The sequence below is a fragment of the Somniosus microcephalus genome, chromosome 10 (genome assembly GCF_052327205.1).
Source record: "Somniosus microcephalus isolate GS21.2 chromosome 10, FLI_Smic_1.0, whole genome shotgun sequence".
NCBI classification, from domain to species: Eukaryota; Metazoa; Chordata; class Chondrichthyes; order Squaliformes; family Somniosidae; genus Somniosus; species Somniosus microcephalus.
This window is the reverse complement of record NC_140996.1, coordinates 144,394,212-144,417,506: the sequence shown is the minus strand read 5'-3', so window position 1 is coordinate 144,417,506 and position 23,295 is coordinate 144,394,212. Positions and strand designations below refer to the sequence as shown.

The 23,295-nt window shown below is 44.2% G+C and overlaps 1 protein-coding gene across 3 annotated transcripts in view; it reads right to left on the bottom strand.

Moving 5' to 3' along the window:
* The window catches only part of tenm4 (teneurin transmembrane protein 4), a 934,100-nt gene that overhangs the window by 88,201 nt on the left and 822,604 nt on the right, over positions 1 to 23,295 (bottom strand). For all 3 annotated transcript variants that reach the window (XM_085998898.1, XM_085998899.1, XM_085998901.1), the window contains 2 exons: positions 8,716 to 8,948; positions 4,836 to 4,990 (listed from right to left, as the gene is read on the bottom strand). In XM_085998898.1, the coding sequence (XP_085855024.1) occupies positions 4,836 to 4,990; positions 8,716 to 8,948 (388 nt within the window). The remainder of the gene's footprint in view (positions 1 to 4,835; positions 4,991 to 8,715; positions 8,949 to 23,295) is intronic.

Genomic DNA, 23,295 nt, shown 5'->3' with positions numbered 1-23,295 from the left:
ATGTTCAAAGGGTCCTTGTACATGAGTCACTGAAAGTGAATGTGCAGGTGCAGCAAGCCATTAGGAAAGCAAATAGTATGCTGGCCTTCATTACAAGAGGATTTGAGTACAGGAGTAAAGAAGTCTTACTCCAATTATATAGGGCCTCGGTGAGACCATACCTGGAGTACTGTGCACAATTTTGGTCTCCTTACCTAAGGAAGGATATACTTGCCATAGAGGGAGTGCAACAAAGGTTCACGAGATTGATTCCTGGGATGGCGGGACTGTCGTATGAGAAGAGATTGAGTAAACTAGGCCTGTATTCTCTTGAATTCAGAAGAATGAGGGGATCTCATTGAAGCATATAAAATTATTACAGGGCTTGATAGGATGGATGCTGGGAGAATGTTTCCCTTGGCTGGGGAGTCTAAAACCAGGGGTCACAGCCTCAGGATAAAGGGTGGGCCATTCAGGACTGAGATGAGAAGAAATTTCTTCGCACAGAGGGTGGTGAATCTTTGGAATTCTCTACCCCAGAGGGCTGTGGAGGCTCAGTCATTGGGTATATTCAAAACAGAAGTCGATAGATTTCTGACTAGTAAGGGCATCAGGGGATATGGCGATAGGGCCGGTGAATGGAGTTGAGGCAGAAGATCAGCCATGATCTCACTGAATGGCGGAGCAGGCTCGAAGGACCAAATGGCCTACTTCTGCTCCTATTTCTTATGTTCTTATAATGCTCTTCCTGTGGTTACACACCAGCTGGACGTTAAGGGAGTGGAAGCCCTTGGGGTTCACAAATACTGCTGGGTTTTGATGGGGTGCCCTGATGGTCACATGGATGCAGTTGATGGCACCCTGCACCCGTGGGAAGCCAGCCAGATTGACAAAGCCTAGCGCCCACACGGTAACACTTGCTTCATCAGTTGAAAAGTGGAGGTAATTGGTGGATTTGGCAAAGAGGGCATCGGTAACCTGCGTGATGCATCTGTGGGCGGCTGACTGGGAGATGCCGCTAATGTCTGCTGCTGATCCCTGGAAGGACCCTGACACAAAGAAGTTGAATGCGGTGGTGACTTTGGCAGCCCCTGGTAAGGCGTGTCCACCCTCTCCTCTGGGCTGCAGGTCTTGGTCCAGCATTGTGCAGATGTCGCGAAAGTCTCTGACTCCTTTGGCACTGCTGCTCAGTCATGTTGAGGAAGCTCATCCTCTGCCTGTAAAGCGGCGCGGGGCAGCCCAGTGCTGACGGGCTCTGACCTGTGCAGCATCAGGTGGCTGAGGAGAAGGTTGGCGCTCTTGTTGTTGGTGCTGTTGGTGTGCCTGGTTCTGCTGCTGCCGCGGCTGATCCTCTTCCGATTCGGAGGACCAGGATGAGAGAGTATAAATGGTTCCCATTCTGCTGTTATATCTGGCAGTTGAAGATGAGATGGTATCAGCAGTTAGTCAATGGGGAGAGAGCTTATTCCAAGGAGGTGACAGTGTATATAGAGTTCACAACACACACTTACAACCTCAATACAGCTCAATTGTCTCTTCCAAATCCTGAAATCAGCAACTTCTGGCATTTGAAAGTGAACTGATGTGAGAGGTTAGGATTTATGCTGCAGTTGCAGCTGTGAACTATTCACCTCGCTGGAAGACCCGACACACTCAGCTGGCGCGTTTGCCAAACGACGTGAAACATGTTGAAAATGTGTGACAATAGAAAAAGCCTGGCAAAATAGCAGTTAACAAGGAGTTAACAAGCTACCTTAAGTGCCTTGGTGTCGGGTCTGTTCTGAAGTCGCAGACCCAACACTTTGGGAACTGGCGTGGAGGCGGGTACCCAACCCGCCGTCAATCATTTTGAATTTAACACCTGACCTGCCTCTGAACCTATCCTCTGAACTCCGGCAAAATCGCGGCCTAAGACTCACACACCATTTCAGTGCTGCGGTTTGCTTCAAAAACCAGTGCTTGATGAATTTTGCTGTTGGTCAGTTAAGAATGATCTGAGTCGATGATAAAAACCTTTCTTTGCTGATGATGAAGTCTACTGAAGTACTTTAAGGGATTCACTCCTGACATCAATAAATGTAGGAAAGTGCACCATTTAGGATACTTCAGCAGTCATCCATACATATTTTGGTTCTGTCTTCACAAAGGAGGACACAAATAACCTCCCAGAGATGTTGGGGAACATAGGGTCTGATGAAAGGGAGGAACTGAAAGAAATCAATATTTGTTGGGAAATGGTGTTAGGGAAATTGATGGGATTGAAGGCCAATAAATCCCCAGGGCCTGATAATCTACATCCTAGGGTACTTAAGGAAGTGGCCCTAGAAATAATAGATGCATTACTGATCATCGTCCAACATTCGATGGAATCTGGAACAGTACCCATGGATTGGAGGGTAGCTAATGTCACCCCACTATTCAAAAAAGGTGGTAGAGAGAAAACGGGGAATTACAGACCGGTAAGCCTGACATCGGTAGTGGGAAAATGCTGGAGTCCATTATAAAAGATGTAATAGCAGAGCACTTGGAAAACAGTGACAGGATCGGACAAAGTCAACATGGATTTACAAAAGGTAAATCGTGCTTGACTAATCTACTGGAATTTTTTGAGGATGTAACTAGTAAAATAGATAAGGGAGAACCAGTGGATGTGGTGTATTTGGACTTTCAGTAGGCTTTTGATAAGGTCCCGCATAAGAGATTAGCGTGTAAAGTTAAGGCACATGGGATTGGGGGCAAGGTATTGACTTGGATAGAGAACTGGTTGGCAGATAGAAAGCAAAGAGTTGGAATAAACGGGTCTTTTTCAGAGTGGCAGGCAGTGACTGGTGGGGTACCGCAGGGATCGGTCCTTGGACCCAGCTATTCACAATATATATTAATGATCTGGACAAGGGAACTAGATGTAATATCTCCAAATTTGCAGACGACACAAAGCTGGGTGGGCGTGTGTGCTGTGAGGATGATGCCGAGAAACTACAGGATGATTTGGACAGGTTGGGTGATTGGGCAGAAGCATGGCAGATGCAATATAACGTGGATAAATGTGAGGTTATCCACTTTGGTGGCAAAAACAGGAAGGCAGATTATTATCTGAATGGCAATAGATTGGGAGAAGGGGAACTGCAACGAGACCTGGGTGTCCTTGTGCACCAGTCGCTGAAGGTAAGCATGCAGGTGCAGCAGGCGGTTAAGAAGGCAAATGGTATGTTGGCCTTCGTAGCGAGAGGGTTTGAGTACAGGAACAAGGATGTCTTGCTGCAGTTGTACAGGGCCTTGGTGAGACTACATCTTGAGTATTGTGTGCAGCTTTGGTCGCCTTATCTGAGGAAGGATATTCTTGCCATGGAAGGAGTTTAGCGAAGATTCACCAGGCTGATACCTGGGATGGCAGGAATGACGTATGAGGAGAGATTGGGTCGATTGGGCTTGTACTCGCTGGAGTTTAGAAGAATGAGAGGGGATCTCATTGAAACTTATAAAATTCTGGCAGGACTGGACAGACTAGATGCAGGGAGGATGTTCCCGATGGCCGGGGAGTCCAGAACCAGGGGTCACAGTCTAAGGATAAGGGGTAGGTCTTTTAGGACAGAAATGAGGAGGAATTTCTTCACCCAGAGAGTGGTGAACCTGTGGAATTCTCTACCACAGAAGGCAGTAGAGGCCAATACATTAAATATATTCAAGAAGGAGTTGGATATATTTCTTAAGGCTAAAGGGATCAAGGGGTATGGGGAGAAAGCAGGGACCGGGTACTGAACTTGGATGATCAGCCATGATCACATTGAATGGCGGAGCAGGCTCGAGGGGCCGAATGGCCTACTCCTGCTCCTATCTTCTATGTTTCTATGTTTCTATCAAGACCATGTAAACTGGACCCCATTTCCTTTCTGCTGAAATATAATTCAGTCAGTACCTAGTACTGGACTGTGCTGAAGTACACAACTATATTTGTGAATTAACCAAACTCTTACTCCAGATTGATTGGACTATGATAATTCTTTGATCAGAGTACATTCAGAGAGGAAACACTGATATATGACAATGATTTAAAAATAGTACAGTTAACCACGGCTACCGTTCTTGTGATGAATATTAGTGTTGAATTTCCTCAAATACTGTGCATTTAAATTAAGTTATTTTATAAAATAATTTGATTTCCTTTGCAGGTTATAAGTACATGCAAAACATGAAACACAGCATACAATTATAATCTTGATATGGATCTCTTTTCGGTGAATATTGTTCCAGCATTTCTATTTGTGATGCTTTAATTTCCTCTCAAAAGTGGTTTCTATCACATCACTTATCCTTATATTACTTGGAAGTGCACAAACATTACTTCCATTTAAAAGTGATTAGTTATTATCCTAAACACATGCCAGGTTAAAACCAGGTTAAAGACCTACAAGTAGTTTACTTAAAATTAACTGATCAAAAAATCACCACCTCAATCTCAGAGTATCACCAGTGGCTAGACAGTCCTCCATTTGTTCCATTAATCCCAGGCTCAAAGCAATGTACCTACAATGACTTAATGCATGATGCATGGAGGAGTTTCTAGCCACTGGACAGCTTCGGGTAGAATTTGCACAGGTGTTGTGCCAATCGTCTGCTGTAACTTTGGCGCAAGATTGACATAAACCCTAGAGAACCGACAGAAACAGTCATTTACACCATTTCTCTGGAGTTTATGCCGAGGTTACGGTGGACGATAAGGAGAACCTGGAAATTCCCGCCACTTATCTTTCAGCTAATACAAACCCCCATCATTTATCTTCAATTTGTCCACAAACAATGAAACTGTAAGTAGGTTATTTGCTTGGCAAGATTACACTGTATGACAAGCATATTACCTGGGAAATATCCATCACTGAATCACAACTAAGAGGTCGTGCTGATGTTAGGTCGTTAGAACCAATCACAGAAGAGATGATTCCATTCTGGTCAATCCGGCGAATCATGGTTCCATCCACAAAGTATAACAGTCCAAATTTGTCAACAGTTATACCTGGTAAAGAAAAACAATGAATAGTCCAATAAAGCTATCAAATAAGCATTTAGGCTGTATGCAATTTCTTTTGTTGATTAAGCCAAAAGGTTTCAAACTATAAGGGGATCGGCAGGGCTACTCAAATCTGTCGGCCCGGATTTTGCGGGGCTGATGACGGCGTACGCACGTAAGCCCTCAGAAAGGCCCCGCAAGTTCTGGGTTTCTGCATGCTCTGTGCATGCGCAAAAATCCGGAATTTGCGATTTGTCAAGATTTGCTTTGAGAGATCGTTTGCATGCGTCCCAAAGACACTTTCACTGGGGCAGAGTTGGGCTATCTGCCCAACTGCTGCCCACGAAACCCTTATGCCTGGTAAAAACAGTAGGGCCTGCTTTTACCAGTGTAAGGGTTAAAATAAATGTTAAATTAAAATTTTTAAAATGATTAAAACATACAAAAACATTTAAAATTAGATTTTGTAAATTTTGTCCCGGATTTAAATGTTTAAAATTATTTTTCAAAAAATTAAATTTTTATTTTAAATGCTTAATCAAAGGAACTTTTAATTAATTTTGAACATGGGAATTTTTTTTTTAGAATTGTGTTAATTATTTATTTATTTGGGGATTTCTTATAAGCTTATTCTGTTTGTAAATGGAATCGCCATAAGCTTATGAGGAATCCCCCTTTCTAATTGGTAGACCTGGCCCACGTGTTCCCAGGGACGCTTCTGAACCGCCTGTGTCCTTGGGATCTATGGGCCTTTAAGCAGGCGTACGCCTGCAGGCCCAGGACCCGAAGGCTCCGAAGCTTGGGAGCCAGCAGGTAGGTTTGTATTTTTTTTCGGGTCAGAGGTGTACTCCGGAGCTGTGCCTCCGACCGCAAATTTCAGCCCATCACATTTCTCTGTGTTCGTGTAGTAGCAGATTAGTTCTGTTGGTAGATAGCTTATTAAAGCATTTTCTGTAATGATAGTGCTGCTTCTCTTTTGGTAGCTGTGCCTATCTTTTGCAAATTCGGAAAGGTGGTCCCATGGAGCGTGTTGATATTTGTTAAAGGTCCCCACCTACAGAAATATTTGAAAACCACTGCATTAACTAGTAAAAAGCAACAGGATTATTAAAAAATACATTTACTGCTCATCTGATAATTTCAGTGGAAATGCATTTGTCTAAAAACAATTCTGACCACATACATAATAAGAAAGTAGAAAATGAGAAAAGCTCATTCAATCCATTACCTCTATAGACCATACACAATTTGTCTTATCACAACATCAACCCAACCTATTTAATGTCTGAGAGAGGCAACAGACCACAGATAAGACTTTAAAAGAATTCTAGAGATGATATCTCCATGGGTTTAGTAGCACAAGAATCACTGTGAAATATAGGGTATTTAATTATCTGTATTTATCATTATAATCTTCAATTCCATTCTTCAAGAGATTGTTATCCAGCTCTTCTTTGATGGAATTAGTTGATGTTGCATTAACTTTTTGCTCCGTGAGAACAAAATAGCTTCTAATCTTTCATCTTTACCAGGTTTGTTCAGTTCATATTTTTGTCCTCTGATTTTGCTATTGGGTGTAAATTTAATAATCTGAATATACCATGCCACTCATTATTTTAAAATACTGTGGATACTATGGGGGAAAAATTCAGTATCGCCCCATTTGGGGCGCCATTATCGGCCGCGTGCAAAGTTTAGCGCCTGGCGCTAATTATCGCCTCCAACGGCAAACTTAGCTTTTATCGCCCCTGGAGGTGATTGGAGCGCTAAATCAGGCGCTTCACACCTGTCTTAAGGCACAAAGGCCGAGCAGCGAGGCGCTACCTGAGAGCGCTGGTGAAGCAAGGAAGGGCAAATCAAAATGAACCTGCAAATACTGCTCAGTACTCAAAACTCCTTCACACGGCGTTGAATCTCTCCAGGAGTCGCTCTCTCTCGCTTTCAGAATGCGTGGTGCAAAAATGTCACCAACAAAAAAAGGCAGGAAGCGGTCGCCTTTAAATAGCGCTCCCCCAGTCCCTTTCTGACTGCAAAACGCTCCCCTCAACCTGTCGTTGCTAGCGGCAGGCGGTAAGGCAGGGAGAGCCACTCAATATCCGGTCCGGGGCGCTACCGGGGCGTTGCACACTCGACTGACGTCATGATCTGTTGGCGCAGGAGATCGTGACGGTAGTATTTAGCGCTGCTGCAAAATGTCTAGTTAATTTCGCGAGCGGCGCAAATATCGCCGTGCCCGGGCGCTAGTTGCTTTGCGCCCCCTTAAGGCGCTAACGGGAGGCGCAAACAACTGAATTTTTCCCCCTAATTCTTCAATATTTTCAAATTCTGCCCTGAGTTTCTTCATTAATTAAACCCTCGGTCATCATCAATCTTGTTGCTGTTCCCTGAAACTTCACCAATGCTTTTTTTGATTGCAGTATGTCCTTTCTGCATCTGCTCACTTTGTCCAGATCCCTTTGAATGCTACAAATCTCCTTACAATAGTAGTCTGGCTTGTTGTTATTATCACATTAGAAACAGCATTCTCTGCAACATTTATTAGTGTAAAATCCCTTGGAACTTCACAAGCCATTGCCTCCCATACAGTTTTTCCCCATTAATCATAATTTTTGCCTAGCCTTTTTACCGCCAAATCAAACATGTAATCCAGCCAGCTAATTTGCCATTAGTTCAATGAGCCTATGGCTGCAATATTACTGTCACTTTCATGATGACACACAGCGGTTTCGGATGTGTATTGACATAAAGATGAAAGTATAACTTGGGAATCAAGTCTTGGTCTACCTGCTGAGTGCACTAAAGCCAAGCAATGCAAGACCCTAAGACCTCATCCAGGAGGCTATCTTCAGCTTCTTGGGCTCTACATCAGAGCGATTAGTCATAATTTCAACTCTGTGTCAGAAGGTCATGGGTTAAAGCCTCATTCTAGGACATGAGCCTGTTATCTAGGCTAACATTTGTGAGGAACTAAGGGAGTGCTGGTTTTGTTGGAGATGCCCTCTTGTGGATGTTAAAATGAGGCCTCAGCTGCCTCTTCAGATGGATGTAAAAAATCCCATGGCAAAGTGCGAAGAGCAGGGAGTTCTCCTGGTAGCTTGGCCAACATTTATCCCTCAAACAAAACAGAATAATTGGTCATTTATCTCATTTGCTGCTTGTGGGACCTTGTTATATACAAATTGGTTGCTACATTTGCAACATCTTGAGGATGTGAAAGTTGCTATATAAAAGCAAGGTCTTTCTATAATTCCAGTGTGGATGAACCGGAGTACAGACCCCTGATCTTCTGGGCATTTTGTAAGCTTAGTTATTCAGTCTCTATAATGCTATGAGAAAATGATCATTGTTGCCTACTGTCCCCTAACATTAAAATGAAGCTGCTCTGGGGTGTGAAGCTCCATTTCTATCAGTAAGCACAGATACATGAAGCTCCCTCCTGACAGGCAAAGTCTGAGTCACCGCCAGAGCAAACCTTAGTATCAATTGAGCCCTCTTGGCTGTGTTTGCACTCTATGACTACTGGGCTCAGAATGATAATATAGAATAACTGCAATCTTAGTAGTAATCTTCAAAACTGATACACTGTTGTTGGGGATGGCTACATGCTCCTAACTATGCTTTCAACTTACTTCCGATTCAAAGGCAAGAATATCTACTAAAATTTCTGGTCCCGATGGTCAAAACCATTAAAACAAATAAAGCTGAAATAACCAATTGGCTGGAGACTTTACCTCTCGGACTAGTTAGAGTGGCTTCAATTGCTTTTCCACCGTCACCACATCGAGCTTCATCAAAAGGAAGGCATTGATCTCCTGTCCCAGCCACTACCACAGCATTCTTAGTGATGTCCTTGACTCGAGCGAGGGTTTTTATTTTATAGACACGTCTGCTATTTGTATCAGATAGATACAGTGATCCTGATACAGTATCCACAGAAAGGTAATACTTGTGTGCTGGGCTGTTACTAAAAAAAGATTAAAAAAACACATTTTAAGCTTTAGATTAACTCTGCATTTAAACAGTACATTTCTATATTTACTTGTAGATTTTGTCAAGTCTGTTTGTGCTAATTGCTGTGGCTCCCCATTAGGGCATTGTCTCGCTCCTTCAACTCATTCTGCACCAGCTCCTATTGACCTCAGGCCTGTTGTGTATCTGCAGTTGCTTGCCCTATTTGACCTGAGGCCCATTACTTGCCTCCACTGATCAACCCCTCTGCTGGTCCTCTCTGTCATCCCTGCAGGTCCTTAATCCTGGTGGCTCTGATTAGCCAGTACTCCTCTTGCTCCTATCACCTTCCACTCAGTTTTTGCCCGATCAGTTGGCTCACTCTGTGCACTGGTGTCCCTCTATACATCTCCTGTGGGTCCTTCAGACAAGACCCTATATTTAATTAATTTTCCCCAATGAAGGCCCAATCTTTATTTAATTTTGTTGACTGAGGCCGCAGTCTTTATTTAATTAATGCTTCTGATATCTAAAGCCCTTTCAATTCATTAACCCCCATTTCTTCAGTTAATTTTGTCAACTTTCTCTTCAATTCAATTAATTTCCATTTCCCCACCATTAGTTCTGTTTTCCCCATTCTGTGTAAAGCTGTTTTAAAATCATGAACTCCTCTTTTTAGTTAATTCATTTTTCGGAGTTCCATTTTTATTTCCAACTGTCTCAACCTCTACCCACTATTCTGCTCACATCCTCTGCCCCTTCACTCCCCTCTCTCCAACCTCTACCCCTCTCCTCATCCTTTTCCCACTCCCTCATCTCTTCCCCCACCCCTATCTCCGCATTAATCTCCCCTCCACTCCTCCCCCCTCCTTAATGTACTTTTTTCACTGGTTCCAACAGTACAGCTGCTCACTGCAGCCTCCAAACCCACAGAAATCTTCACTTCTTTCCCCCCGCCAACTCACCCCCACAAATACTCCTATGGTCTACCTTTCTTCTACCGCTACCCTCTAATCCTGCACTACCTTTGCCTTTTCCTACCCTGTCATTTTCCACCTCATCCCAACATCGCTTTATCATTCTTCTCTACCCCACCCTGTTCTATCTTCGACCTCTTTCCTATTTTTGCCCATCTATTTTTGCAATCCTACCTCTGTCCTGGTCCAATGATCCTCCACACTCTAACCTTTCTTGACTTGAAGACTGCACAGCCTTGATTTCCCATGTGCAATTCCATGGGCAACCAACTCATTATAAATTAAATTTGGTGCGTGAGGCATAGAATTCTTTGAAAACTTTCATGAGAACTTTGCCCCATGGGCAACCCATTATACTATGACTTACATGGGCTTATAATGTTTTGGACCTTCTTTCCTCTTCAAGTTTTTACTTGGAAAATAAAAATAATTGATTTGAAGTTTTAATTTTTCAGCCCTTGGGCCAGCCAGCTTGCACTCCTGTGGCCTATTTTCTTAACCTGGTGAGGGGCCTCTCGCCTGGTCCTGACATCCCCCTCGAGCCTCATGTTTATATTTTTGAACAAGCCTGAGTCTGTTGTGCTGTCTCTTGGATTATTTTCTTTTATATATGTTGTGATTTAGTTTTTTTTATTTGTGACACTCAAGGCTATTGCCATCCCCTTTTCATTCCCTCCTCCCCCCACCCTCCCCCCCGAATACCCGCAGCCACCATGGTCATCACACTGGGACAGTGCCCAATATCTCCACAAAGCAAGTTTCTTGCAAATTTGGGGATGTCCGCAGCATAAATTCTCGACAAGTTTCAGGACGTTTCTCCCGCTGCCACCTTGGGCTTCCTGGTTCCCGCCATCACTTTCTCTACTCCCGGCGCCACTGCCATGGCTGACACACTGGACATTTTTGGAAGTTTTGAGCACTCTATTTCTCAAAACATGAATTTCCTGCAAATCTGAGGATGTCCACAATGCAGACAGTTTAATTTTACTGCACATTGACAACCATTTTACAGGGTAAACTAATATATTTAAACGGAATGTTTGCTGTCTTAATTTTTAATAAAATAGCCATTTGGTATTTGTGGTGAACTTCTATACATAGCTAGTGCCTGCTCCTCCCCCTCTCCCCCATCCCCCACCTCCATCTGATGAGCTTCATTTGTCTTCAGCTGGCCAATCAGATGAATGTTTCATTTCAGGCCATCTTGTCATGTGGTACAGGGTTGTCCAATATGTTAGCCACTAGCCACATGTAACGAACTGAATTTCTGATTAGTAAGTAAAAATTGAGTAATATGCACTGTCATTGAGAATTTTATCTCACTACTCATATTTGCACAGCATATGCATGTGTACTTTAAACTTTTTGTTAATTTGTTGGCAAAATGGTAAGACAAAAAAGCAGAGTGAGAGTGTTTTTTAATCATTGTGAGTGCTTTAGTTCTTTGGTTACTGAGTGGTGATAGATTTTTGTTAAATAAATGTACATGTAAGGTACATTTACCTGTATTATGTGAGCACACAAAAGGCGTTTCCTACTTAAATAAGTGCATGTGGCTAAAATGGTGTCACCATAACTACATTTGTGGCTAGTTTTACTGGATTTTTATTGGACAACACTGATGTCGTAAGTGCACTGGCTCCCAAATCAGGGTTCTGAAATCCAAGGTATATCACCATCTAATGAAAAAAAGGAATGGACAGTTTTGCTGACCATTTGATGGTAAGAGGTGACAGATCTGACGTCTTAATGAAGCAGGGACAGCATTACATTTTATACAAAAAGTGAAGACTAATTTGTGTAGCAATATGGAAATCCTTATTTTTCTCTGCACCAATATGACAGCAGAAAACCCATAAATTAAATGTTATTTCAGGGATGGCACTCATTCATCCTGCTTCCATTCATTTGCTTTTATGGTGTGAACTGCTTTAATTTAACTATTCACTGTACTAGAACTCCAGGATTGCCTCACAAGATTTCCCAAGAATATTTAACAGTTACTCTTGCAATTTAAGATATTTTCTTGTGTGTTTTTTGTTGCTTTCTTATGAAGACAAAATAAAACTTTTAACGATATAAAATATTTACCACAACAGACTCAGCTAAACTTATGCACAGCTGATCCCTCCCAAATACTGCTGGGTATTGACTGTGAGCGAATAACAATGGCGTTATTAATTGGAATCCCCGTCTCTGGATTATTCCATTTGATTCTCCCTAGACTATTTTATCTTTATATCTGAACGCCTTGACCTTCAAAGGTATCAAGGCCATTACAGTGTGGTATGAAATGCTCCATTTATATTCATTTTCCAATGATACTCCAAATGACAGATGGGTAACAGCAGTATTATCTGATTTTTTTCCCTTAAGCCGACAGCAGTTCCACTCTGCCTATCACTATCACAGTGTAACCAATGCAACTAACTTCCCAGAGCTGACTGCTGCTTAAGGTGTTTTTGCAAAACAAATAACCCTATTATTCAACAAAGTTAAGTAATACATATCATTGCCTTACCTGTGCCTGAAATCTTTATTTCTGACAGAAGACAGGTACAGAAGAGACAGAAAAAGGATTAAGTATTAGTATGAGAAAATTGTGAATATCCAAGAAGACTATTGACAGCCAAGACAGATTACCACAGATCAGTTCATGAGATTAAACAAAAATTTTGTAAATGTAAAAGGGAGGTGATTGAAAAATAAAAGCTTTTAGTTTTCAACATCCTTCATCGATTTTGCCTCCATCTATTTTATCTGATCATATGAAAGACAAGTACTTTATTAGAAAAAACAGTTTACTCTGGTACCAGAAAAACAAATTTGCTCTAACTTCTGGTGCAGGTCAAACCTATTCCGTAACTTAACAATAAGGCTCTGCTAATTTTCTCTCCCAACAACACAGGTCGAGTAAAATACATACTTTTGGAACTTGTGAAGTTAGAAGTGACAGATTTAGACAAGAGAAGTGCAAACTGCATTCACAAGACCAGCAATGTATTCTGATATTGGGGTCCAGTTTTGTACTGATCTTTTGCAAACTTTCATCCTAACTACCTCAAACATCTGGTTGGGACAATATGCAAACACAACATAGGAACAAAGGTAGGTCATTCAGCCCATTGAGCCTGCGGCACCATTCATGGCTGATCTGCACCTCAAATCCATTTATCTGCCTTTGCTCCAAATCCATTGATACCTTTACCTAACAAAAATAAGCATGGGCGGTTCACAGTTTCAGAGAAGTAACTGATTTTTGACTTGGTTGGTGTCATGGCGTTCACTGGAAGGTGTCTTGGTTAGAGATACCAGCCCCCACCTGAGTATTTCATCAACTATACAACAAATAGCACAGTGGGTTTATTCCTCAGTGGACTACAGTGAGCCTTATTTTACAATGCTGTGGTCATGGGTTCCAACACCAACAAAACCGGCTGCACTCACTCAAACTTGTAAATGTTAGTTTATACCACTGCAGTGTATTGATCCAAATGCCCACGATAACTGTATTAGCTCTTAATATGAGACTTAAAGTCAGCAAGTTAACTTACTCAGACACAGCACAGCACAGCAGCTGTTGACACCCCACAATGCCTGGCATTACATGTTAAAGGTTCTCATGCAGACCGTCAGGTCAGACCGTTCACCAAAGATAACAGTAGTATAGTTTCCGCAATTGCAAGGGGTTGTGTCACCGACTGCTATTTTTTTACTCCTGGGATATGCTTGGATTAAGTCCAAAGGGATGGGATAAAAGCCTCTTTTTGAATATACTTTTTGTCCATATTAGCCCTTAATCATAGAATGGTTACAGCACAGGAGGCGGCCATTCGGCCCGTTGAGCCCGTGCCAGCTCTCAGCAAGAGCACTTCAGCTACTCCCACTCCCCCGCCCTTTCTCCATAGCCCTGCAAATTTTTTCCTTCAGGTACTTATCCAATTCCCTTTTGAAAGCCATGATTGAATCTGCCTTCACCACCCTTTCAGGCAGTGCATTCCAGATCCTAACCACTCGCTGCGTAAAAAAGGTTTCCTTATGTCACCTTTGCTTCTTTTGCCAACCACTTTAAATCTGTGTCCTTTGGTTCTCGACGCTTCCGCCAATGGGAACAGTTTCCCTCTATCTACTCTGTCCAGACCCCTCATGATTTTGAACACCTCAATCAAATCTCTCAACCTTCTCTGATGTAAGGAGAACAAACCCAGCTTCTCCAGTCTATCCATGTAACTGAAGTCCCTCATCCCTGGAATAATTCTCGTAAATCTTTTCTGCACCCTCTCTAAGGCCTTCACATCCTTCCTAAAGTGTGGTGCCCAGAATTGGAGACAATACTCCAGTTGAGGCCGAACTAGTGTTTTATAAAGGTTCATCATAACTTCCTTGCTTTTGCACTCTATGGCCCCGATTTTCGGCTTGTGTGGGAAATGGTCGGGTTTCCCCGAATGTGGGGTTTCTGACACACATAAAAAAGTGTCAGCCAGCTCCACGCAATTTTCCCTCAAGTGGCCAATTAATTCCCAGCATGTGGGAAGCCTTGCTAATTGTCCAATTCCAGTCAGAAATCCCCACAGTATGATGTCATCATTCGTGGTGCTTTCAAGGTCCATAGCAAGCACTGCATCCTCTGAAGGCTTCCAAACGAACCATACAGGATGGCAGAGGAGCCTGCAGCAGCTGTGGCCAGTGCCAGACCCCAAGCTGCCTTCAAATTCAACGAGGCTTCACTGCAGGCATTATTGGATGGGGTTAGGGCCCACAGGGAGGTCCTCTTCCCTAGGTCAGGAAGGAAGAGGCCTCCCACTGAGACCAATGTTGCATGGATGCAGGTGTCAGCAGATGCCAACTCATTGGGAGTCACCAGAGGAACCTTGGCATTACATCACAGAATCACAGAAATCCCACAGTGCAGATAGAGGCCATTTCGGCCCATCGAGCCTGCACCGACACATATCCCACCCGATCCCCGTAACCCCTACACCAACACATATCCCACCCTATCCCCGTAACCCCACGTATTTAATCCCCCTAACACTAAGGGTCAATTTATCATAGCCAATCATCCTAACCCGCACATCTTTGGACTGTGGGAGGAAACCGGAGCACCCGGAGGAAACCCACGCAAACACGGGGAGAATGTGCAAACTCCACACAGACAGTCACCCGAGGCCGGATTCGAACCCGGGTCCCTGGCGCTGTGAGGCAACAGTGCTAACCACTATGCCACCGTGCTCTAACTCCTTCCTTTACTCCCCCACAGTACCATCCAGAGCCCCCGTCCTCACTGTGGAGGAGGAAGAGGCTGTGCAGCCAGACTCCTCAGAGGAAGTTCCAACCTCTGAGGGCGCAGCGTCAGCAGAAGTAAGCGCACCCAGCACCAGCGCAGACACTCACACCTCGGGGGGACCTTCGGGACATAGAGTAGTGTTGTCACCTGGTGTTTCACAGCTCACAAGTGAGCCTCAGCAGATTCTGGAGACAGGGACAGTGGAAAGTCCTCGTCGGAGGGCGCAGGACTCTGCCAGCTCAGTTCAGCTGCGCTGCATGTCGACCCTCTGCCTCTGGGTCCATCCGCAAGAGAAGAGGTGATGGATCTCCATGCACAGATGCAGGAGTCTCTGGCAGGTTTTGTCTCCAGGGTCACTGCGAGTGTGGAGCAAATGGAGGAGTCCATAGCGACCATGAGCAGAGCCTTTGTGGAGTCATTGGCGCATGAACGCATCACCATGGAAAGATTGGCATAAGTCGCCAGGGTACGGAAAACATGGTGAGTGCTCATAAGAGAATGACATCTCTTGAGGAGTGTTGGCCATCTGTTGAACAGAGAAACCAGATCTTCATGGAAGTCCTTCTGAGTAGGACTGCCAGTGCAGAAACGGGTCCCCATGGCCCCCTAAAGCACAGCAAGGTGCTCTCAAGCCACTTCCAAGCGCTGGCCCCTTCTGGCCTGTGCAGCTTCAGCTGAGTGAGCAGCAGCCTGGTGCTCCTGTTGCTAATCCTGCTGTTCCTGGTTCTGCTGCTGCCGCCTCTGCTGCTGGAGATCCTCTAATGGCAAGAAGGGAAGGAAAAAAAGGCGTCCCATGCTTCTCGTAGATGCCTCCGCTGAGGAAGCGCTGAGTGAGGGTGGCGAGAGGGGCTTCCCAGGAGATCACATTGGAGAAGTGTGTGAGGCTGCAACCTTCCACAGCTGTGCTTAAGCCTTGAAGAAGTAGCCCCAAACCTGCAACAACAAGGTCCTTCAACATACAAGTGCTGGCCCTTTAAATCGCAGCTTCTCCATTGACCTGCAGCTGACAGCAAGCAAGCTGGCAAGCTTCACGCCAGCTCTCAGCAGCAGGGTTCCCCGCAGGCGGGTTTGATGTGGGGAAAGCCCCAAAGTTGCAACGGCCCCGGAATAACTACCTCAGCAAGCTGATAAATGGTAATTAGTGTGCCGAAGACCAGTCCCGCCAGCGGTGGCTGGGGCTGAAGCGGGTCGTGGGGAAATGGCGATCTGAAAGTCGGACGGGGTGGGGAATCAGGCGGGCGGGGGGGGGCGGGGGGGGGGGTCCCGACCCGCTTTTTCACCGATTTTTGGCCCCCGGCCGCATGCAAAGCCGCCCGACGGCGGCCAGAAAATTAACCCCTATGCCTCTATTTATGAAGCCCAGTATCCAGTATGCTTTTTTAACCGTTTTCTCAACCTGCCCTGCCTCCTTCAACGATTTGTGCACATATACCCACAAGTCTCTGTTCATGCACTCCCTTTAGAATTGTACCCTTCAGTTTCTATAGCCTCACCTGGTTCTTCCTACCAAAATATATCACTTCGCACTTTTCTGCATTAAATTTCATCTGCCACGTGTCCGCCCATTCCACCAGCCTCTCTATGTCTTATTGAAGTCTATCACTATCCTCTTCATTGTTCACTATACTTCCAAGTTTTGTGTCATCTGCAAATTACAAAATTGTGCCCTGTACTCCCAAGTCCAAGTCATTAATATATATCAAGAAAAGCAGTGATCCTTGTACCAACCCCTAGTGAATACCACTGTATACTTTCCTCCAGTCCGAAAAACAACCGTTCACCAGTACTCTGTTTCTTGTCACTTAGCCAATTTCGTATTCATGCTGCCACTGTCCCTTTTATTCCATGGGCTTCAACTTTGCTAGCAAGCCTATTATGTGGCACTTTATCAAAAGCTATTTGGAAGTCCATATACAGCACGTCAACCGCATTGCCCTCATCAACCCTCTCTCTGTTACCTCATCAAAAAACTCGATCAAGTTAGTTAAACATGATTTGCCTTTAACAAATCCATGCTGACTTTCCTTAATTAATCCACACTTGTCCAAGTGACTGTTAACTTTGTCCCTGATTATCGTTTCCAAAAGCTTCCCCACTATCGGGGTTAAACTGACTGGCCTGTAGTTGGTGGGTTTATCCTTACACCCTTTTTTGAACAAGGGTGTAACATTTGCAATTCTCCAGTCGCCTGGCACCACCCCCGTTTCTAAGGAGGTTTGGAAGATTATGATGAGTACCTCTGCGATTTCCTCCTTAATCTCCCTCAGCATCTTAGGATGCATCCCATCCGGTCCTGGTGACTTTAAGTTCAGACAGCCTTTCTAGTACCTCCTCTTTATCAATTTTTATCTCATCCAGTATCTCCACTATCTCCTCTTTCACTATGACTTTGGCAGCATCTTCTTCCTTGGTGAAGACAGATGCAAAGTACTCATTTAGTACCTCAGCCATGCCTTCTGCCTCCATGTGTAGGTCTTCTTTTTGGTACCTAATCGGCCCCACCCCTCCTCTTACTACCCGTATATTATTTTATGCCTATAGAAGACTTTTGAATTCCCTTTTGTTAGCTGCCAATCTATTCTCATACTCTCTCTTTGTCCCTCTTATTTTCTATTTTACTTCCCCTCTTAATTTTCTATATTCAGCCTGATTCTCACTTATATTCTCAACTCTTAATAATCAGATCAGACTTATAATCAAATGTCTGTTTGTTGTTGAAGACTCTAAATGAAATAATGTCAGGTGGTTGCAATCCAATTCGAAAGGGGAATGGGTCCAGACGAGAAAAATGCTCTCACATTTGGCACTATTTGATAAAGATGACAGATGTTACAAAGAGAAATATAGAACAATCATGTTGATGTAATGTTGGCAGTCTTCATAGATCAGGATTGATACCATTCCATCCTAACCCAACCCAACTATAGGAGTACTTAATGTTGGCCATTACTGACAACCAATTACAGTAATGCTCAAGTCCTTCAGAACGTCATCCCAATGTTCGATCAATGCATGTACAAATATCCCTTCTTAACTCTGATCTAATTATGCACTTATTTTTTAAATTCAGTCACGGGATATGGGCGCCGCTGGCAAGGCCAGCATTTATTGCCCATCCCTAATTGCCCTTGTGAAGGTGGTGGTGAGCCGCCTTCTTGAATCGCTACAGTCTGTGTGGTGAAGGTACTCCCACAGTGCTATTAGGTAGGGAGTTCCAGGATTTTGACCCAGCGACTATGAAAGAATGGCATTACGTTTCCAAGTCAGGATGGTGTGCGACTTGGAGGGGAACTTGGAGGTGGTGGTGTTCCCATGTGCCTGCTGCCCTTGTCCTTCTAGGTGGTAGAGGTCGCGGGTTTGGGACGTGCTTTTGAAGAAACCTTGGTGAGTTGCTGCAGCGCCTCTTGTGGATGGTACACACTGCAGCCACGGTACACCGGTGGTGGAGGGAGTGAATGTTTAAGGTGGTGGATGGGGTGCCAATCAAATGAGCTGTTTTGTCCTGGATGGTGTCAAGAGTGTTGTTCGGGCTGCACTCATCCATGCAAATGGAGAGTATTCCATTACACTCCTGACTTGTGCCTTGTAGATAGTGTGAAGAATTTGGGGAGTTAGGAGGTGAGTCACTCGCCACAGAATACCCAGCCTCTGACCTGTTCTTGTAGCCACAGTATTTATGTGGCTGGTCCAGTTAAGTTTCTGGTTAATGTTGACCCCCAGAATGTTGATGGTGGGGGATTCAGCGATGGTAATGCCGTTGAATGTCCAGGGGTGGTGGTTAGACTCTTGATTGTTGGAGATGGTCATTGCCTGGCACTTGTGTGTCGCAAATGTTACCTGCCACTTATCAGCCCAAACCTGAATGTTGTCCAGGTCTTGCTGCACAGAATTTTTCGTTACTGTGGTAACTTAGAAATTGCCTGATTAGTGAAGAAGTTAACTCAGTAGATACAATTAGAATGTAATCTTTTGATTAATTCTCATAATTGGTTTAGTATCAATAGCTGACCTGCAGTAAGTAAAATATAGACATTAATAAAGTGAAATACAGGTAGACTACCCTTTATCCGAAAACCTCGGGACCAGCCGTGTTTCGGTTTTCGGAAAATTTCGGATTTCGGAAGGTGAGCGAAAACACTTCGGTTTTCAGAGTAATTCGGTTTGCGGGAGTGCGGATAAAGGATACACTATCCCTTATCCGAAAGGGTGGGGGTCGGCGGGGGGTCGGGGTCGGCGGGGGGGTCGGGGGTGGGGGTCGGCGGGGGGTCGTGGTCGGGGGGGGGGGTCGGGGGTGGGGGTCGGCAAGGGTGGGGGTCGGCGGTGGCTTGGCGGGGGTCGGGGTCGTGCGCACGACTTACGCTGAGCGAAAACACTTCGGTTTTCAGATTAATTCGGTTTTCGGGAGTGCGGATAAAGGATACACTATCCCTTATCCGAAAGGGTGGGGGTCGGCGGACCTTATGAATACCTGAGTGGGATAAATAACGACTATAAATACTGTAGTTACAGGGATAAATACTGTAGTACTGTTTATTTGTAAGGAAAACATTCAGTAAAACTTCAAACATGTACAGGTACAAACTAAGCTAAATACCTGTACATAAACATGCAATAAAGATACATTACATCTGGCTTGAGGATCTTGGAGAAGAGGGTACATCAGTGTTGTCATCATTGTCATCAGGTTGGAGTTGGACATCTGAAGGTGGGCCAGGAACAGGATTCTCAAGTGATGAAGCAGCATTACATCTGGCTTGAGGATCTTGCAGAAGAGGGTACATCAGTGTTGTCATCATTGTCATCAGGTTGGAGTTGGACATCTGAAGATGGGCCAGGAACAGGATTCTCAAGTGATGAAGCAGCATTACGACAGACGGCCTTTTTAAAGACTTCTTCCAGTGTCATCTGTCTCATTAACATTGGTTTCTGTCTAAGCAGTCTCTCTTTAATTGAGTAAACTTGCATAATCTCTTGCTCACTGATAAATGCGCGTTTTTCAAGGCCAGCAATTAAGTGATCACACATTGTCACCATATCGTCTATGGGGATTTTGTCACCTGTGTTCACAATGTCATCATCATCATCACTACTGTCCTCATGCTTGTCTTTATTTAACACCATTTCAGCAATTTCCCCATCACTCAACGAATGCACAACAGGTGCATCATTGTCAATGTTCAGCACTTCTTCGATGTCAGCTTCCTCTAACGTATTTACACTTTCGGATGATAAACCTTTGGCGTAAGTGAGGAGGTTTGATATCATCATCCTCTCCTGACTGACAGGAAATCCTTCAAACTCGTCATCTGCAGGTCCATCTTCATGAAACATTGTTGAAGGCCAAAGTCTGTGCCAAGCATTTGTTAATGTTGGTTTGTCAACATCGTTCCAAGCATTAGCAACTGCATAAATGGCATCCTTAACATTGAATTCTTTCAGGAAGCTTTGGATTCCTTCGCCTCTGTTGATTGCATCAAGCATAGAGTTCAAAAAAACGTCTTTATACTTGCTCTTCATGGAGCGTAAAATTCCTTGGTCACAAGGCTGTATTAAAGATGTCACATTAGGGGGAAAGTTAATGCCGAAAACATAATTTTTCACAAGAAGTTCAGGAGGGGGATGTGCGGAGCAGTTGTCCAGGAACAATAAAATTTTGCAATTTTCTTCCAGTCCAACTTGCCTGCAATGAGCTCGTGTCGCTGGTACGAAGTGGTTATTGAACCAGTGAGAAAATATTCCTCTGGTTACCCATGCTTTCCTGCTCGCATAATAATGCACAGGTAAATTGCATACACCTTTCAAACATCTCGGATGTTGGCTTTTTCCAATCACTACCAACTTTAACTTGTGTGTGCCTGCAGCATTGGCACACCCAAGAACAGTCAACCTGTCCTTAGCATCCTTAAAACCTGCTGGTGCACTCTCATCAGCCATTGCTAATGTTTTTCTAGGAACGTAGCGCCAGAACAGAGCTGTTTCATCAGCATTGTAAATTTGTTCAGGACCGAGGTTTTCATCAGATATTATTTTTGCAAACTCATCTATGTAATTTTCAGCTGCTTCATGATCAGCAGAAGCTTTTTCACCACAGATTTTCAGATATTTTATACCATGACGCTTCTTAAATTTATGCAGCCAACCTTCTGAATATTCACACTCAACTTCAATGTTCAGTTCTTCATGGTATATTCTAGCTTGCTTCATGACCATCAAACCAGTCAGTGGCACACGTTCACCTCTGCGTTGTCGAATCCACTCAATCAGCACACGGTCAAGATCTTCATTTTTTGCCCTATGCAATGTTTTCCTACTTTTCATTAGTTTATGGTCATCACTGTCAGTGTAAAATTTCAACAACTTGTCTTTCTGTTTCTTTAAGTCATATACGGTGGTAGTTCCCACACCATATTCTTCCGTAAGATGTCGCACAGACACACCACGATCAAGCTTCTGCAATAACTCCACTTTCTGCGATATCGATAATGAGTGATGCTTCCTTCTCTGCTTCTCACTGTTACCCATTGGGGTATCTGCAGCTCTTTTTAGCATTTTCACAAATTGTTAAAAGCCAGCAAATATCTAAGAGAGCAGCAAATATCTAAGAGAGCAGCAAATATCTAAGAGAGCAGCAAATATCACACAGAGCAGCAAATATCACACAGAGCAGCAAATATCACACAGAGCAGCATAACACCTGCGTGGGTCAAGCATCGGCAGCGTCGGGTCATGCTTTGCGCCACTTTCGGCTTTCAGAGGTTTTCTGGTTTCGGATGTGCGGATAAAGGCTGGTACACTATCTCTTATCCGAAATGGGGCGGGGTCGGCGGGGTCGGGGGTGGGGGTCGGCGGGGGTGGGGTTCGGCGGGGGGGTCGGGGGTCGGTGGGGGGTCGGCGGTGGGGGTCGGGGTCATGCGCACGACTTACGCTGAGCGATTTCGGTTTTCAGAAGTCATGCTTTGCGCCACTTTCGGCTTTCAGAGGTTTTCTGGTTTTGGATGTGCGGATAAAGGATGGTACACTTACGCTGAGCGATTTCGGTTTTCAGAAGTGCGGAAAAATGCTACACTATCCCTTATCCGGCTAGGCCTGTAAGTCGTGCGCCACTCTGGTCATGTCGTGCACACGACTTACGCTGACCGAAAAAACCTTCGGTTTTTAGAGGGTTTCGGTTTTCGGAAGTTCGGATAATCAGTAGTCTACCTGTAGTAATAGACTAATAGAAGGAGATTTCACAAACATTTAGATCTCCTAATTTCAACAAATGGAAAGAGAGGTGTTTAGAAAATATTGTACATCTTATTCACTGACTAAACTTTTAACTAATTTTGCATTGTCTAGTGTACATCAGCCTCTGGATTTCCTGTCATGTTACAGGAAACTTTCTGGTATCCGGCACGGACGGGACCGACGTGGTGCCGGTTCAGCAACAATTCCGGATAACCGAACGCTATAGTGAAAGATACGGACCTTAGAGCTCCGTATGAAGCAACAAACCCTGTTGCTTAGCAACAGCTTCAGAAGAACATCCACAAGTTGCAAGCATCTCTGTAGCTTAGCAACAGCTGCAGCCAAACCCTTGCCTTCCTCAATTTGTTGCTGTGCAAGTAATAAAAGTTATAAAAGTTAGCTGAAACCAACTCCTGAATTTTGCCAGTTAACTGATATTTCCGGTTATTTAGGGGCTGGTTAATCGAAAGTTTCCTGTATATGGGAAACCAGTTAATCTGGGTCTGTGCCACTTTACATGTCTGTCAAAAATTTTGCATATGACGCATGCAAATGAAGAAAATATGTCATCTGATGTATGTCCCTTCATTTGTGACCTAGCAACGTGTATTTTCTTGTCCAGTGTTGCTAAGGGCCGTGGAGGCGGGGTAGTTAAAGTTTATATAGCAGTTTTCCCGTGAGCAATTGCAGTAAGGAAACCAGCATTTTTTTAAACTGGCAAATTTTTAATACTCTTTGGCTTGGCCCATTTACGCTGCAACAAATCCCCAATCCCTCCCCCCCACCTGAGGTGGGTGCCCCATCAGTATCATAAATGGCGCTGATATGGTTGGCGGACAGAAAGCAAAGAGTTGGAATAAACGGGTCGTTTT